The 15853-nt window shown below is 43.8% G+C and overlaps 1 protein-coding gene across 4 annotated transcripts in view; it reads left to right on the top strand.

Annotated features, from left to right (window-relative positions):
• Positions 1-12991, top strand: part of vps13c (vacuolar protein sorting 13 homolog C) — a 43340-nt gene extending 30349 nt beyond the window's left edge. For 3 of the 4 annotated variants that reach the window (XM_029846297.1, XM_029846296.1, XM_011609709.2), the window contains 23 exons: positions 85-240; positions 320-445; positions 525-658; positions 811-937; positions 1300-1535; positions 1662-1806; positions 1891-2031; positions 2107-2188; positions 2353-2422; positions 2516-2627; positions 2805-2918; positions 2990-3117; positions 3830-3911; positions 4294-4407; positions 4667-4742; positions 5623-5786; positions 5868-5913; positions 6008-6131; positions 6695-6809; positions 9012-9103; positions 9377-9500; positions 12423-12503; positions 12588-12991. In XM_029846297.1, coding sequence (XP_029702157.1) covers positions 85-240; positions 320-445; positions 525-658; positions 811-937; positions 1300-1535; positions 1662-1806; positions 1891-2031; positions 2107-2188; positions 2353-2422; positions 2516-2627; positions 2805-2918; positions 2990-3117; positions 3830-3911; positions 4294-4407; positions 4667-4742; positions 5623-5786; positions 5868-5913; positions 6008-6131; positions 6695-6809; positions 9012-9103; positions 9377-9500; positions 12423-12503; positions 12588-12686 — 2688 coding nt within the window. In that variant the 3' untranslated portion in view covers positions 12687-12991. Of the gene's footprint in view, positions 1-84; positions 241-319; positions 446-524; positions 659-810; positions 938-1299; positions 1536-1661; positions 1807-1890; positions 2032-2106; positions 2189-2352; positions 2423-2515; positions 2628-2804; positions 2919-2989; positions 3118-3829; positions 3912-4293; positions 4408-4666; positions 4743-5622; positions 5787-5867; positions 5914-6007; positions 6132-6694; positions 6810-8246; positions 8872-9011; positions 9104-9376; positions 9501-12422; positions 12504-12587 lie in introns of those variants that run through there. The other variant, XM_029846298.1, reaches the window with a different exon arrangement.
• Positions 12992-15853: the final 2862 nt, after the last annotated feature.

Genomic DNA, 15853 nt, shown 5'->3' with positions numbered 1-15853 from the left:
TAAACTGTTTTTAGAACTGATGAGGTGTTTTGTGGTCCGGCTGTCCTGAGTTATAACTCTTTGTTTGTTTGTTTGTCCATCTAGGTTGGAGTCAGCATCAGGATGAGCAGTTTTAATCTAACAAGGATCGTAACCATGAGTCCATTCTTCAGTCTGGTCAACAGGTCGTCTTTTGAGCTGGAGATCGGAGAAGTGACCAAGCACTCCTCCACCAGGTGGCACTACATCTCTTCTACAGAGGTAAACTTCTACCAAAGGTGTTCATAACGTTTGGTTAGGGTATTTTGAAGTTTTAAGCTTGTTTTGTTGGATTTGGTAGTGCCTCCCTTTTTGGCCAGAGAACACTTCTGGAAAGTTGTGTCTCCGTGTGGTTGGTTCGGAATCCTCCTCCAAGCACTTCATGTTTAACCGGCAGGACAATGGCACCCTGCTGAGCCTTGACATGGTTAGACTCTGATCACAGCCCTTACTTTACCCACAGCTCTCCCTCTTGATAAGACGTATTTGTGCCTTCTATTTTTTAGGTTGGTGGTATAATTGTTGACATCAACATTACCGACTTTTCAACAGTGATTGGTTTCAGTGATTATTATGAAGGAGCGGCTCCGGCTCTGCTGGTCAATCACACACCCTCAGTCACTGTGAACTACAGGCAGAGGTCAGCATGTGGGCTTACACACACACACACACACACACACACACAGACGTAAAATTATATTTGTGAAGAGTTTCTACTAATATTGACAATGTTGTGTATTGACATACATTTATCAATGCAAACCTAAATCTTAATTTCTGTCCTCCATTCAGTGGCTCCAATGTTGCCCACGAGCTAAAACCAGGTGAAGCTCGGCTGTTTGCCTGGGACAACCCAGCAGGGGACCGGAAACTCTGCTGGAGCTGCATGGTGCACTCTGCGGAGCTGGATCTTCTGAAGGTTTCATACTAGTATTTTGCCATAAAAAATAGAAATGAACAAGCTATCACAAATGATCAAATCTGAGAGAAGAAGAAACTAAAGTAGGCCAAGGAATAACTAAACCTTTCACACACTAAAAATGATGAGGCAGAGGGTGGTTAACAAGCCTCGTGTTGCCTGAACACTAGCAGAGAAAAATGCAGGCGCAGCAAACCAGGAAGAGACACAATAGATTACCTCAGGTGTCTGAATCCCTACTTCCAGAGCACCAAGTCCTATTCATAAAGAAATCAAAGACACAGATTCCCTTAGAATTAGAAAAAAATCACAAGAGGAGATAATGATTTTGTTCTTCATCTGAGGTCTGACCTTTGTTTCAGGATGAGCTGGGCCAGTTGACATACGATGGCCTGTCCCAGGTGCACTGGGTTTCTTTCCTGGATGGACGTCAGCGGGTGCTACTGTTTACAGAGGACCTGGCTGTGGTGACAAAGGCTCGACAAGCTGAGGACCTTGAGCAGTTCCAACAGGAAGTGAAGGTGTCCCTGCGAAACCTTGGGCTGTCTCTGATAAATAACAGCCGGCGTCAGGAGATCGCCTACATCGGCATCACCAGGTAATGAGCACAGACCTGGACAGTGAATTAAATAATGTTAATCTTCTTCAAAGGATTGTCACATGACAGTTTATTCTGTTTGCTAGCTGTCTTTCAGATTATTGCAATAAAATCTGTGTGTTACAGCTCAGGCGTAGTTTGGGAGATGAAGCCTAAGAATCGCTGGAAGCCTTTCAGCCAAAAGAATATCAATGCACTGGAGAAAGCCTACCAGAGTCAACTGAGTGGGGAGATGGGCGGAGGCTGGGTCAGACTAGACACTAACTTGGAGGTCAGTGGGTAAAACTATCACAGACACCCTCTCTGGGATAGGCCATTGAGTTTGTGGCACTGACTTCAGCATCTGTGCTGTCAGGTGAACTTTAGTGGATCAACTATGATGATGCGTCATCCAATTTCCTGCTCGGTGAGGAGAAACTTTCTTCCCGGCATCCAAGTGGAGTTCAAGCAGTCAGACCACCAGCGCAGCTTGAGGGCCCAGTTGCACTGGCTGCAGGTAAATACACACTCACCAGAAAAATACACTCAGATATTTCCCTCACGTCAGATGAGCTACCAACCTGTTTCCTAGGTGGACAACCAGTTGCCAGGAGCCATATTTCCAATTGTTTTCCACCCAGTTCCTCCTCCAAAATCCATCGCACTAGACTCAGGTGGACATTCTTACTCCTTTTACATTATAGACAACCCTACTAAGCTCATTATTCCCTGTTCTTACTGATTTTCCTCCTCTCTGATCTAATTAATTTAAGTCCTGTTTTGACTCTCAGATCTTACAGTTTTTTAGTCCTTTCTAAGAAGGTATTTGCCATTACAGAACCAAAACCTTTCATCGATGTGTCTATCATCACCCGGTTCAACAAGCACAGCACCGTCATGCAGTTCAAGTTAGTATTTACCTGTTTGATGTGTGTGGTGGTCAAATTCAGATTGGTTCAATCCTGCTGAAACGCCCAGTGTTCCTGTTTTTGCTGATTTAGGTACTTCATGGCCTTGATTCAAGAGATGGCCGTGAAGATTGATCAGGATTTTTTGGCAGCCTTGTTGGCTCTGTTCACGCCTGTGACTGATACCCAGGCTGACAGACAGAAGGTAAAGCAAGGCATCATGGTAGTTTGGGGCCTTTGTTCACCCTCATACTGGAACAGAAGGCAGGATTTTATCGTGTGGTACCGATGTTTTGTACTGCTGCAGAATTCAACGTGTCTGTAACTGTTTGGAACTCCGTGGTCACAACATGCTCAGCTTTTTCCTATTTCTCTCTGTCAGTCGCAGCTCTTAAATAAGGATCTGGAGCTGCTGCAGGCTGAACTGATGGAGGCGTCTCTCTCCGACACATTGGGACTCAATTTCTTTGAAGATTTTCACATCTCCCCTATAAAGGTGAGAGCATGAGATGTAAAATAGTCATGTTTGGTGATCGTTATTAATGCATGAATGTTTTTATCGTACAGCTCCATCTCAGCCTGTCACTGGGCTCCGGTGAGGATTCAGGTCAGGAAGCAGAAGCCATTCAGTCTCTGAACCTTCTGCTAAAAAGTATTGGAGCAACACTGACAGATGTTGATGATCTCATTTTTAAGTGAGTCACTTTATACTCTCTGCGTTCTTCTAGAGCAGTGCATTGTGGGTGTCTCAGACCAAGCGCCAAATGTGGGTCCATCCTATTTCAAGTCATTTTTTACAAATGCTTGATTTAATGATCAGATCCTGACTTGAGTAATGTTTGCAAAACCGTTCCACATGATCTCAAAGCATGCTGGGAAATTCTGCCTGCATACTTTCTTAAAGTGCTGCGGTACATTCATAGTCTAATCCCTTCAGACTTTAGTTTACTGTGAATCAGATTTGCCTGATTATGATTAAGTTATGATCAGTTTAGGGCAGCCCTCCTGCATGAATCCCTGCTCCACTTGGTTCTTGGACTTCAACTTGGCAATTTTAATGATTCAAGATCTCCTTGAGCTCCTTGGCGATCCAGGAACCGTGTGAAATTGTGACGGGGTTAGGTCTAAGCCAAAGGAGGCGTATGATGAGACTGTGTCTGCCTGTTAGTTGATAAAACAATGCATAAAACTAAATGCTTCAACAAAGAACAAATGAAAACACAATAATATTGTGCTGACTGGTGCCGGTGGAGCTTGACCTCCAAGGTCATATCGAAGGATTTTAAAGTCAGTTCTGGATTTTTATTGGCAGCCAATGAAGGAAACTCTTAAAGATTTTAATGATCAGTTGTTTAGGAGTCTGGACTTTATTTATTAATCCTATAATAAGCTCATCCTTTGCTCCAGACTTGCCTTCTTCGAAGTGAAGTACCAGTTTTACCGTCAGGAGAAGCTGATGTGGGCTGTGGTCAGACACTACAGCGAACAGGTGACGTTACCCCTGCATCATATTTATCACCCGAATCTTTTGTGTTCTGTGTCCTCTTTAGTCAGCCGCCTCTTGCTTTGCTCCTTTTACAAAAGAAATTGTTAACAAAGTGAAGCTTGTAGAATTCAATTACCGTAAATAAGTTTGCGGCTCAAACCCAACCCTCTGGCTTTAGCATGGGAATGGTTAATTATTCGATGGTTTTTTCAGTTCCTTTGGACCTTTTAATAAGTTCTCACCTTTACAACTATTTAAAGATACTGTCCCGCATATGACAGGTGCTAAAACCGCAATATCTCAATTCTGATTTTTATTCACCGTCCTTTATTTAAAGATATACACTTATATACAAATATAAAATATATACTTGTTTTTATTGCAGTTTCTCAAGCAGATGTATGTCCTTGTCTTGGGACTGGATGTTCTGGGAAACCCATTTGGCCTGATCCGAGGTTTGTCTGAGGGAGTGGAAGCCTTCTTCTATGAACCGTTCCAGGTACAAAATAAGCATTTTCTTATTTTGGACTTTACTGAAGGTCTAACTACTATGGTGCTACGCTTACTGCTATTAAATGATAACAATGACGATGAGAATAGTAGCAGTAAAGAATATCATTTACATACATATTCAGCGACTTGCTGCAATCCTCACAGTTCTGGTGTTTATCACATACACTCTGCACTGTATAGGTAATGGTATCATTCATTGGTGTTAGGTTTAGGTTTTAAATGTAATTTGCTTTGTATTTTTTCAGGGTGCCGTTCAGGGTCCAGAAGAATTTGCAGAAGGTTTTGTGATCGGAGTTCGCAGCCTGTTTGGTCACACAGTCGGTAGGGAGCCTGACAAATATTGGACTTTTGCTTCATTTTCTGCTTTTAATATTCATGAGCCAGTCATCAATCGGTGGTTAACCCCACTAATGTTGATGTTGATGGCATGGGTTTGAATCCTGGAATGGATAAAAGCAGTAATCAGTAAGGGCCCTTGGCCAAGGCACTTAATGCAACCATGCTGCTGATTCCTGTCTACTTCATAATGAGTGATTAACTTACAAGTCATAATGCCTCGTTACTCTAGTCAACAAGATCCAGTCAGGTGTTGAGGAACCAGGGCAACTGGAGGAATACTCACGTAAGGAGTAGCATTCCTCAGACTGGAGTTGGTACATCTAAAATATTTGAGATCAGTGGATTCTTCAGAATAACTCATCAAGACAATCTCAACAACAATTAGTAGGCCAGTGTTCCAACATCTGGTACCAAGCCCCAATAACAGCATGAGCAATGCACAGAGGCTTCACACAAGAGCAGCTAGCCTGAAATAAGCTCATTACCAAGCTGGACACCTGGAACCTCTGTAGTCGGGGACCAAGAATAAGTTTCCTACCCTGTGAAAAGCGAGTGGAAGTCTACCAATGATGTGTAGCCAATAGTGAGACGTGGACTTGTGGATCCACTCCACCAGGCAGTACCCAGATGTCTCAGTCTCAACAAATGTGGTCAAATGGCAACCAAGAGAGTCAAGACAGGAATAAAGTAGTCAGACTATCCGATGGAGTGTTGCTAATATCAAGAACAGCTGCAAAGGTCAAACACAACCAATGACCTGTTTCTGTTGGAAATATGATTAGGGAAGGGCTGGTAATCATCAGTTAGTAACTGGTCAGCTTTTGTTGGTAACTAGTCTGTTCCCTGTTTTCGTGGCCTGCAGGTGGTGCTGCTGGTATGGTTTCCAGGATAACGGGCTCAGTCGGTAAAGGTTTGGCAGCCATCACCATGGATAAAGACTTCCAACAAAAACGGAGAGAGGAGATGAACCGCCCCCCGAAGGACTTTGCCGAGAGTCTGGCTAAAGGTGGAAAAGGACTTCTGAAGGTGCAGTTGGCAGTGTTTACAATATTTCATTAGTGGCAGAATCCATCAGATTGAAAGTCTGTGTCATCTGTCTCCGTGCAGGGTGTTGTGGGAGGAGTCACAGGCATTGTCACCAAGCCTGTGGAGGGTAGGTCCTTAAAGTTGATCACTACATCCATTTTGCATTCTTTATTCACTTAAATTAATTTGGAAGATAATTACTGGTAAATTATTTTGTGCAGGAGCCAAGAAGGAGGGTGCCAGTGGTTTCTTTAAAGGCATCGGTAAAGGCTTGGTGGGTGTGGTCGCTCGCCCCACAGGAGGAATCGTGGACATGGCGAGCAGCACGTTTCAGGGCATCCAGAGGTAGACGTTCTTCTCTCTCAATTACTTTACCTACGTTTCTGGGATTTATTTCTCTCACAGAAGCCAGTTTGATATTTATTGTGTGAATTATTTTAGCTTTGGGATTATGAAGCGTGTTGAGGACATAATAACAGTATTATTAACAAACACAACTGGCCACCTGTAATTCTGGTAACACACTCAGAGACGGTTCCACCCAAAGGACAAAACAGCCCAACATAAACCCAGTAAGCTGGTTTATGCTGCCCAGAGCAGTGACGAATGGACAGATCTGTACATTGGTGAGACCAAACAGCCGCTACACAGACGCACCGTCCAACACAGGACAGCCATCCATTTATATTTAAATGAAAAGGGACACACGCTTGAAGACGGCAATGTTCATGTTGACCTGATCAATCAAGTTTGGTAGATTAGTGGAGTCTTAAGTGGAGCCGTCCAGCTACATTGAAATAACATCTTGTCTTTTGGTTTGGATTTTTGCGCACGTGTGAGCATACATGAATGTTTTTGTGTGTGTTCAAGTGTTGTGCCTCTGTGTTTTTGTGCACGTGTGACCTTAGAGTGGCAGAATCAACAGAGGAAGTGACCAAACTTCGCCCGGCGCGTCTGATCAAAGAGGATGGGATCATACGACCATATGACCCAACAGAGTCTCAGGGTTTCGACCTCTTCCAGGTTAGACTGATTGACTTTTTCCATTATGTTTCAGGCAGAAAACTCTATCATACATGTGTTTGTGTCATTTAGGGTCAATTCTTTTGTTTAATTTAGAAGAAAAACCCCCCACAAAACTTGGACCACTCAAACCTTTTCCAGCTTTCTTCTGCTTGCTGATGTTATTTCTCAGTGTAAGATTTACACGTTTGCTGCTACGCTGCTGCCATGACTGGGACACCTGTAAGTCTATCTGGCCACAATCAGAGATGCCAGTGTCGGGGAAAATCACATGCCTTGTTTAAAAAAAGAAGAAGGGAACACATCAGTCATCATTGAGCTTGATCAATGAAATATTGCTTTAGAAATCATTGCAGAACAGTGTAAGAACCAAAGGAGATCACATGCTGGTCCAAGAGCTGCTGTCCTGCTGAATGATCTCCCTAAAAACATCTGAGCAGGTTTCTGATGAGACGAGGGATGATCTTCTGGAGGATCTCCTCCCAGACCTGCATTAGAGTATCATTTCCCTCCTGATTCAGGTCTAATGAACAGTCAGAACAGTTAATAGCGACACCGTCTACATCCTCCAAGAGCTGTTGACACGCTTCAGACCCATGATGGTGGGCATGGTCGTGCACCAGAGTGAAACCCCAAGGCCCACTTAGGTCTGAGGGTCTCATCCTGGTACCCAGCAGCCATTAGGGCTACCCCTAGCTAGCATGACTCATGCTGAGTGTGAAGTTGCTCTTATCTGTGAAGATAACAGGGGGCTGATGGTAAACCTGCTGTCTGTCATCTCATCTGGCCGATGGCGGAGGGCTCCTGCCACCCTCATAGAGAAGGTCCTTCTCGAGAGGTCAGACATCTCCTCGCTACCCAGAGGAGTAGAGAGTGGTCCTGCTGCTGGGCCGCTGCAGTTGCCTTCACCTCTCCTGGTGTGCTGCTGTGAATGCAACTTCTGTTGCCTCCACGATCCTGAATCAACCAGAAATAATTAGGAGATGGGTCCGGTCCAGGGCACCACCTACATAACCGTTCTTTAAATGGGTTTTTCTGGCCAACTGCCTCTTCTCTCCACCAGGTTTCTTCCCCATTTGCACACCAGCAGGTAAAAACTGATCCACAGTCATTGTTGCTGCTCTGTTAGTTTATATCCCTGAAGTGTGATTGACTCAGGGTTGAACTGTGACGATGATGTGTTCCCTTTGCTTTATTAACTACATCCACGGCGTCAAGTGTTGGAAAATATGTTTTCACACAGAACCTTTTTGACATAAAGTTTATGAAATTTCAGCTTTATTATTGTGAGTATTAGTCGCGTTCCTTCAGCCTGCTTTCCCTCTTTAACAAGCATAAATCACAACACCGTTACTAATATTCTGCTTCTAACTAATTTCTTCTTCTTTTTTTTCTCCTGTTGTGTTTCTTTTTTTCTTGTCTTTCTGTCCCATGCAGTCTGATGAGGATTAACCGGGTTTGAGTGGATCAACTTTTCAGCTATTTAGACATAAACGCTGTGTTTCAGACAAATTTTCCCTCAATAATCTACTTGTGTATCTGTAGTTATTGATCACTTTGTTCTAATCTATAGCAGCAGCCTTGATATGAATGGAAATTATAATGCAGCATCAACAAATATTTCTATCATATTATATTAGGTAACTGATTTAAAACTGCTTTAAAAGGTGTTTTGAAGGTTGCTAAATGTTCTGCTAAATGTCACGAAGCCATCATGGCTGTGCTGAGCACACTGTTGCTGACCTTGATCTAACCTATAAATCAAGTTTTTAGATATTGAATTATATTTTGCTGCACTGAATCAGGGTTCTATGCATGATTTGGTCTGTGTCTCATACCTCAGCCAACAGTAACAGGGCTCCCTACTGAGGAGCGGCTGCTACTTCTCATTGTATCTATATGCAGTGCTCCACTGTGGAACAATTTTGTACAGAATTAATTTCCTGAGGTGTTGTCTTAAGCCCACCAGTACATTTGTTGCATGTTTTGCCACGTTTGTGTCTCTGTGCCAGCATATCGTGTATTTTGGTGTCACGAAATCTGAAATAAATCTGAAATATTATTTTTGTTCTTTAAGATATGCAATCAGTTATAGTTTGTCTGTCAAATTGGGATCAATATTTGTTATAAAAAAACACACACACATTGTGAATTCCTGTGTGTGCATGTGTGTGTCACCTCTGTGTGTGCATGTGTTTCCAGCGTTCACAAATCAAACAGCTAGAGGGGGAAGTGTTCCGAGGCCATTTTCCATTTGCTGGTCACAGAAAGACCAACATCATGGTGACCAACAGGTGCGTGGTCGCCGCCCAGCTCTTCTCCTCATCACCCTTCCTGTGCCGTTCCATCATGTTGTGTTTTGTTTCTGTTTCCGGGATGATTTTCTTTCTCAGTCTTTAATCTTGCCTCCATGACACCATCTGTAATAAAATGCATCGTCTTTTGCTACATTCACTGAACTGCGTGCGTGCGCTCCAAGTCACCGCCTGCATTTTATATTCAAACCTTTTGTCTTTTGTCCGTCTGTCTTTTCATGTTGTTCATTTTCGTCTGCTGTCTTTGTCCAGGAGGATATTGTGTGTGAAAGAGATCGATTTTGTCGGCCATTTTAACAAAGAATGGGAGTGTTTGCTGGAGAACCTTTCTCAGCCAATGGCTGTCTCAGGATCTGAACTCAAGATCTTCTTCAAGGTACAAATACACCGCACACACTCACTCACACACACAAGCACACCCACACATTTCTGAGTGTTAATGCAGTGACACCTGTAGTAGTACGACACGCTGGCAATGAGGACAGGAGGAAGTATTGACCCTGGAGGTAGATGAGGGTTGGAGTTAAGGTTGGATGGAGCTGCTTGACTCATTTTGGTGAATGCTGCTCACTGGACAATAATGAGACTGAAGCTGGAGAAAACCCAGAGAGGCCAGCCATCCCCTAACCTCACTGCTCCAGCCATGTTTCCAACATGCTGCTTTCTGCACACAATCCTGTGCTTGGACACAATAAACACACACGGGTGAATGTCACTGTGTGCTCTAATACAGTGGCCACCCCAGTCTAACGGCCCACAAACCAGCAGGGTTTTATCCTCTTCCAGTTAGACACCTGCTTTCTCCTGGGTTTCAAGTTTCCTTTGTTATAACTAGGTAGGATAAAAAGCTCTTTCGGATAGATGACCCCTGGCTCAGTTCAGCTGTCCCAAAGCTCGAACTCCAGCACCAGCTGGCGGCACTGCAGAGAGGCTGTGGCCAAAGACGGCCAACTTGAACTGGAGTACCAAGTTTCCACTCGCTCAGCCAGAAAATCACAGCTTAGACGGAGGTCAGGAAGCTTTGCTGACATGTCAGCAACCAGTTTACACAGCAGTCAGTGCTGGAGACTGGATGTCCCTGTGTTAATAATAGACGTTATTGTCTCCATAGTAGTCTTCAACTCACCATTAATTCGATGGAGCGGCGCCCTCTGGTGGATGAAAGGGCGTATTTCACCCTCTGTCCGCTCCAAGCATGTTTACGCTGCGCGGGTCGAGTCTTTTGTCTTTTGAAGAGATGAACAATCCTCTGGAATAAACATCAATTTCTTGACCACTGAGAGCGACATGGCGCCTTTTGGTCTTAGTCTGGTCTCTGTAGCCTAGTTACAGAGCGGTACGATCAAAGCAGCTTAGAAGAGAGGCTGAACACAGTGCGTTCAATAATGTTTAGTCACTTGAGGATTTTAGGATGACTACAGTTACTGAGAACAGAACATTTGTATTAAGAACGGTAGTTTAAAAATAGAATCAATAGGGAGAGAATCATGGAAATTTACTTCATACTGTATTTGTTAATACGGTTGACATTGACAAATTAATGCAGAAAACCCTAAAACACAGATAAATAATTATCATCAGGCTGTCGATGATTAATATTGGTGATTTTGGATATTTTATTCCATAATTTATTGATGTTTTTTTAGTGATTCATCAGTAAGGTGGGATTAGAGTCTCTTTTTAAAATGGTTTCAGAGCATAAACGCACCAATGAATATGTTCATGGTTCATGTCTGTGTAGCAGGAGAACTTTGAACCAGAGCTCTTCCAGAGGAAATAGAACTGAAACCATCCCACATCACCGACAGAGACCTGTGTGAGATTATGATTCAAACGGTGCCTGAAGAGCATCGAAACTCTGCGATGGGAACTGAACTGTGGCTCTGCAGCAGCAACCAAATGCACTATGGGAAATGACTTTCTAGTCGTGCAACTATCAACCCGGTGTGACCCATCCAGCTATGTACGTCTTATTGATGTTGTGCAGCCGTGTCCTTTGTTTGTTATTCCCCAGAGAGTCGCTATAACAACCAGCCTTGAAAAACAGGTATGTGTTTTTGCTACAGAGCTACATCAGAGGTTTGGTATTATAGGTGACTAATCTGCCCAATATAAATAAGTTCTGGTCACAAATATATTCCGTTTTTACTTCAGCTTGTTAATGTTCTCCAGGCTCACGTGTGATTGGGAAGTAGATCTATTAAAGATCGGCCCTCTTGGGGTCACATCATGGCGCCCTGCTAACATGCTGCCCGAAGGGAGAACAGACAGTGTTTAAGATCTCAGGGACTTTTTGTGTGTGTGTGTGTGTGTGTGTGTGTGTGTGTGTGTGTCAGCCAACATCTTCACAGTGAGCCACTGGAAGGAGATTTCCTTGTTTGTTCTTATATAAAGTTTCAGACTTCTGTTGAAGTTCCTCTTTTTTGAATTTCTCCTGAAATTTTGCTTAAGACCACCTGTGTCTCTTTGTGTCACGCGACAACAGTCAGTCTAAATCTTCTCTTTGTAACAAGTGCAGTCAGGGTAAACTAGTACCAAAGGACCAGTCTGTTACTGGGCAGCTGGGGGTCGGTTCTAACCCAACTGGCCGCCCTCCTGCAGCTCTGGGCAGAGAGCTCCTACCTGGACGGAAGCTCTGTTCCGATGATGTTCTGTAGGACTTCCTGACGAGGGTGAAGCAGCTGCTGTACCAGACAGTGATGCAGCTGAAGATCTGTGTTTTTTTGATGGTGCTGCTGTGACTCCAGATCAGGTTCTCAGTCATGCGAACTCCCAGGAACCTGAAGCTGCCCCAGTTCAGTTTTCTCCACTCTCCTGCTGTTACTGCTGGGGGGCGTGGCCTCCGCCCTGCTGCCTCCCGCAGTCCCCTACCTGCTCCTTGGTTTTGTTGATGTTGAGTTGGAGGCTGTTGTTCTGGCACGAGGATGTTGGAGTTCGGACCTTTGGACAGTTGTGCCATCAGCAAACTTTGCTGATGGTGTTGGAGCCGTGTGTCACCAAACAATCGTGCATGAACAGGGGAGCAGGCCGAGCACAGACCCCTGAGGGACACCGGTGTGGACAGTTACTGTGGAGGAGGCAATGGTGCCTTCCAGGGTCACAATCCAGTCATGTATTGTGCATTTGTGTCAGTCCAAATGTTCTGTGAACCTTGTCCTATATGGTTGGTGGGTCAGGTGGGTGTGCGGAGACCGTGTGTGATGGGATGATTAGACACTTTCATGTCGTGCACTTTAGTGACACAAACACGGTTTATGTTTGGGTGTCTGTTGAATCAATCTGTCCGTCTGTCTGTCAGGAGCAGAAGAAGTTGATGCTAAAGCGGGACGATCAGGAGTCCGTGAGAACCCTCCAACTGAGAGACCCACATGCAGCTCAGGTAGGTGTGAGTGCGTTCGCCTGTGTCTGCGTTTGTGTCTCGTTGTGGACTTGACCCTCACCCGGTTACCATGGTTACCTGCAGAGGTTGAAGGCAACCATATTGGAGGCTCAGTTGGCACGTCAGCAGCATCGCATGGCGAGACAGAAGTCCCAGCGCTTCCTGAAAATGTCCAACAACTAGTGACATCACATCCTGCCGGAACTTCCTGTTCTGACCATCTGCCGCACCATCCAGAAGAGAACAACAGCTTTAAACTTGCATCTCACTTTTGGCTAGAGGCTGCACTCGTTTATAAAATTCTTTTGCACTAAAATGAATATTTAGAATCCATCTGTCGTGGGAATGTTGATTATTGTTAATTATTTGCTGTTATCATGCTTTCAAATACGACATCTGTCAGCTTTCTATAATATATTATTTGTCGTTAATCAACTTTTGGTTTATTGATGATTTAAATTGGATAATAAAATAATTTGTTTACACTATGAATTGTGATTATTGTTGGGTGTTTTATCATAACGTGTGTGACACTTAAAGGTCACCTTGAAGAAGGTTGATTGGTCCGTGCAGTCAGTGGAGACGATCTACTTCATCAAGATGATGGCACTAAAAAACCTGTGTGGGGGAGTCCAACAGGATCTTGTTACTGTCATTCACCACTTTTGGAAGTGTGTCCCACTTTGAGCTGGACGTTTCCAGTACAGACTGTCCAGATGTTCCTGTACATCGGGGAAGGGGGGGGGGGATAATCCAGTCCTACGAGTGCCACAGACAGACCGGGTTTTCTGTCCTACCAGGTAGACAAGGTACGCATTTCTACCTGGTAAGACAGAGAACCCGATCCGACTGTAGCACTCGTAGAACCGGGTTGCTTCCAGCTGCTGTCACTATGTCAGCTACTTGGTTATAATGTTCCATGTGTGCTTTACCTGCTGCCCTCTTACATCACCTGCACCTCAGATCTTGCCCTGTGGGGTAGATCCTGTCTTATACCGCTCCTGTTCTCACCGGCATCTGCACTGTCTTTCCAGCCTGGTTGGACTTCCTGATATCAGCTGCTTCCTCGCAGGTCTCTGCTCCAGCTTTCAGCTCCATTGAATCCAGTGTAAAATCAAGGGCAATAACCTTGATTCTCTTTGCTCTGGTGTCGGTTCATTGTGGAAATTCATAATTGATCCACTCCCGAGGAACTGATTTCGCACTATAACTCTGGATTTCAAACTATTCTGGGCTCCTTCGCTCCAGTGAAACCCAGATCTGTGTCGTAATCCCATTCTGCTCCTGGCAAACATCTGAACTTCATTTAAAGATAGTCGGCCTGTCTGTTCACAAGGAGATGTGCATAATTCATATTCACCACTAGGGGAACTCAGCTGTCAGATCCAAACCCAGCTGTGTTAGTAGCATCATCTGTTCTCAATGCTCCAAAAACTCATGCAGCCCCTGGACTCGTCACCTGATCTTCTTGACTGCCCTTTATATTCCTCTTTCAGCAGTAGAACCAGTCCTGCATCCCTCAGAACCACAGTTAAAAACCTAATTCTGAAAAAAATATGATTCCAATTTTACCAACTTCAATCATCTCCATCCTATTAGCTGTGGTGCCTTCACTGACCTGCCGGGGGCCACAGCGTTTACAGCTGAGCTGAGTTCATTTTAGACTTATAAGTATTCTTGTTTCTTCTCATTTTTTTTTCACTCTGAGTTTATTAGTGCTTTCCTAGGAACTCTCAGATTTTTCCTGCAATGACGTCCCAGAATATTCCCCCTGCACTAAATATTTGGACGGTTCTAACTTGGAGAGTCTATTTCCTTTTTTCCCCCGGGGAAACATAGTTTTCCTTCTAATGACCAGGAAATAAATGTTTCTATTCTGTCTTCAGCCAGAATTTGATTTTTTTTTTTTTTTTGCATTGTTGCAGTTTTTGCTGCCGTTGAAGAGCTTTTATTGTCGCATAAAGTTGATTTTAAGAGACAAATGTTTGAACAGCAGCAACCAGCAGAGACCCATTTGTTCTCTGCTGGATGTTTAACTCATTAGATCACAATTGTGGGAGGTAAAACACTGTGTGTGTGTGTGTGTGTGTGTGTGTGTGTGTGTGTGTGTGTGTGTGTGTGTGTGTGTGTGTGTGTGTGTGTGTGTGTGTGGTAATAACTTCCAGCTGTTTTCAGACTGAGCGGAGGATGTTTGATTTCTTCACCCTCAAAAACAAACTGTTGATTTGAACGCACAACAGTTTTAAGATAAACCTTTTTTCCCCCCCCTTCTTTTTATTAGTTGAAAAAAATCTACCATTTAAAAAAAAAAACTATATTTGGTAAAGAGAGTTTTATTTGGGATCGGAACATGACAAGTGGCTAACCCCTGATCCTTGACCTCTGACCCCTTCAGCTTATATTTGCAGCAGCCTCAGACTAAACATGAAGCTTCTTTGTGTGTCGACCTTCATCTTAAACTGAATTATTGCATCAACTCGGAACTCTAGAGTCTAGTCCAATGTTTCCATGTCTGCACCCAAATATACAATAAATACTCCCCTAATATTGGAAGCATCAAGTATTTCAAGCATCTGTATATTATAAATTCCATGACGTCATTTCCGAAGCAGAAACCGGGTTTCAGGATGAATCGGTCGTCCGGACCGATTGAGGTTTTGTCTCCTTAGAAACGCTGTTGGTATTTTTATTCACAGTTTATTTGCAGGCCAAAACGCCACATTTTCCTCCGCAAGATAAGACGTCTGGAAAGGGCCGACAGGAAGTGTCCCAGTGGAAGCAGTCAGCAGATTATAATATTTCATCATCGCTGGAAACCTGCCAAATATTCTCCTTCCTTCTCCTTCTGGTATTTTTCCCGATATGTAACTATTTTTAGAACGTTCCCTCAATGAAGGTTTGACTTGTGGCCCCATCTGGTAATTATCCTCCACCATTAACCAGTAACTACCAGTAATGGTTTAACTGGACCCTTAAACGCTGAACTTCTAACGTGCTCCTCAACGTCATTTATCAGTGACGTAGGATTTTTTTAAATTGAGCAATTTGATATTTGTTTTTGTAAATATAAATAATGTTAATATATTTCGCTGTGGTCAACTGTTAAATAAACTTCGTTTTTGAACTATTAATTACAGGTTGTGACAGGAAAGCGGCGCAGTAGGTTTCGCTTCCCTTCTCTTTATTGTAAAAACATCTGCTAACCATCACTTCAACCTGAGCCACAACAGCATGTGTACAGTACAAGTACACACATCCTGACATGTGTTCCGCCTCACTCTTCCTGTATAGAACATTACAGCTGGGGAACACTCGTCCTAAATGAAGAGACGGGGCGGACGCGCACACAC

The sequence above is a fragment of the Takifugu rubripes genome, chromosome 13, assembly GCF_901000725.2.
Source record: "Takifugu rubripes chromosome 13, fTakRub1.2, whole genome shotgun sequence".
Taxonomy (NCBI): Eukaryota; Metazoa; Chordata; class Actinopteri; order Tetraodontiformes; family Tetraodontidae; genus Takifugu; species Takifugu rubripes.
This window is presented reverse-complemented; position numbering and strand designations above follow the sequence as displayed.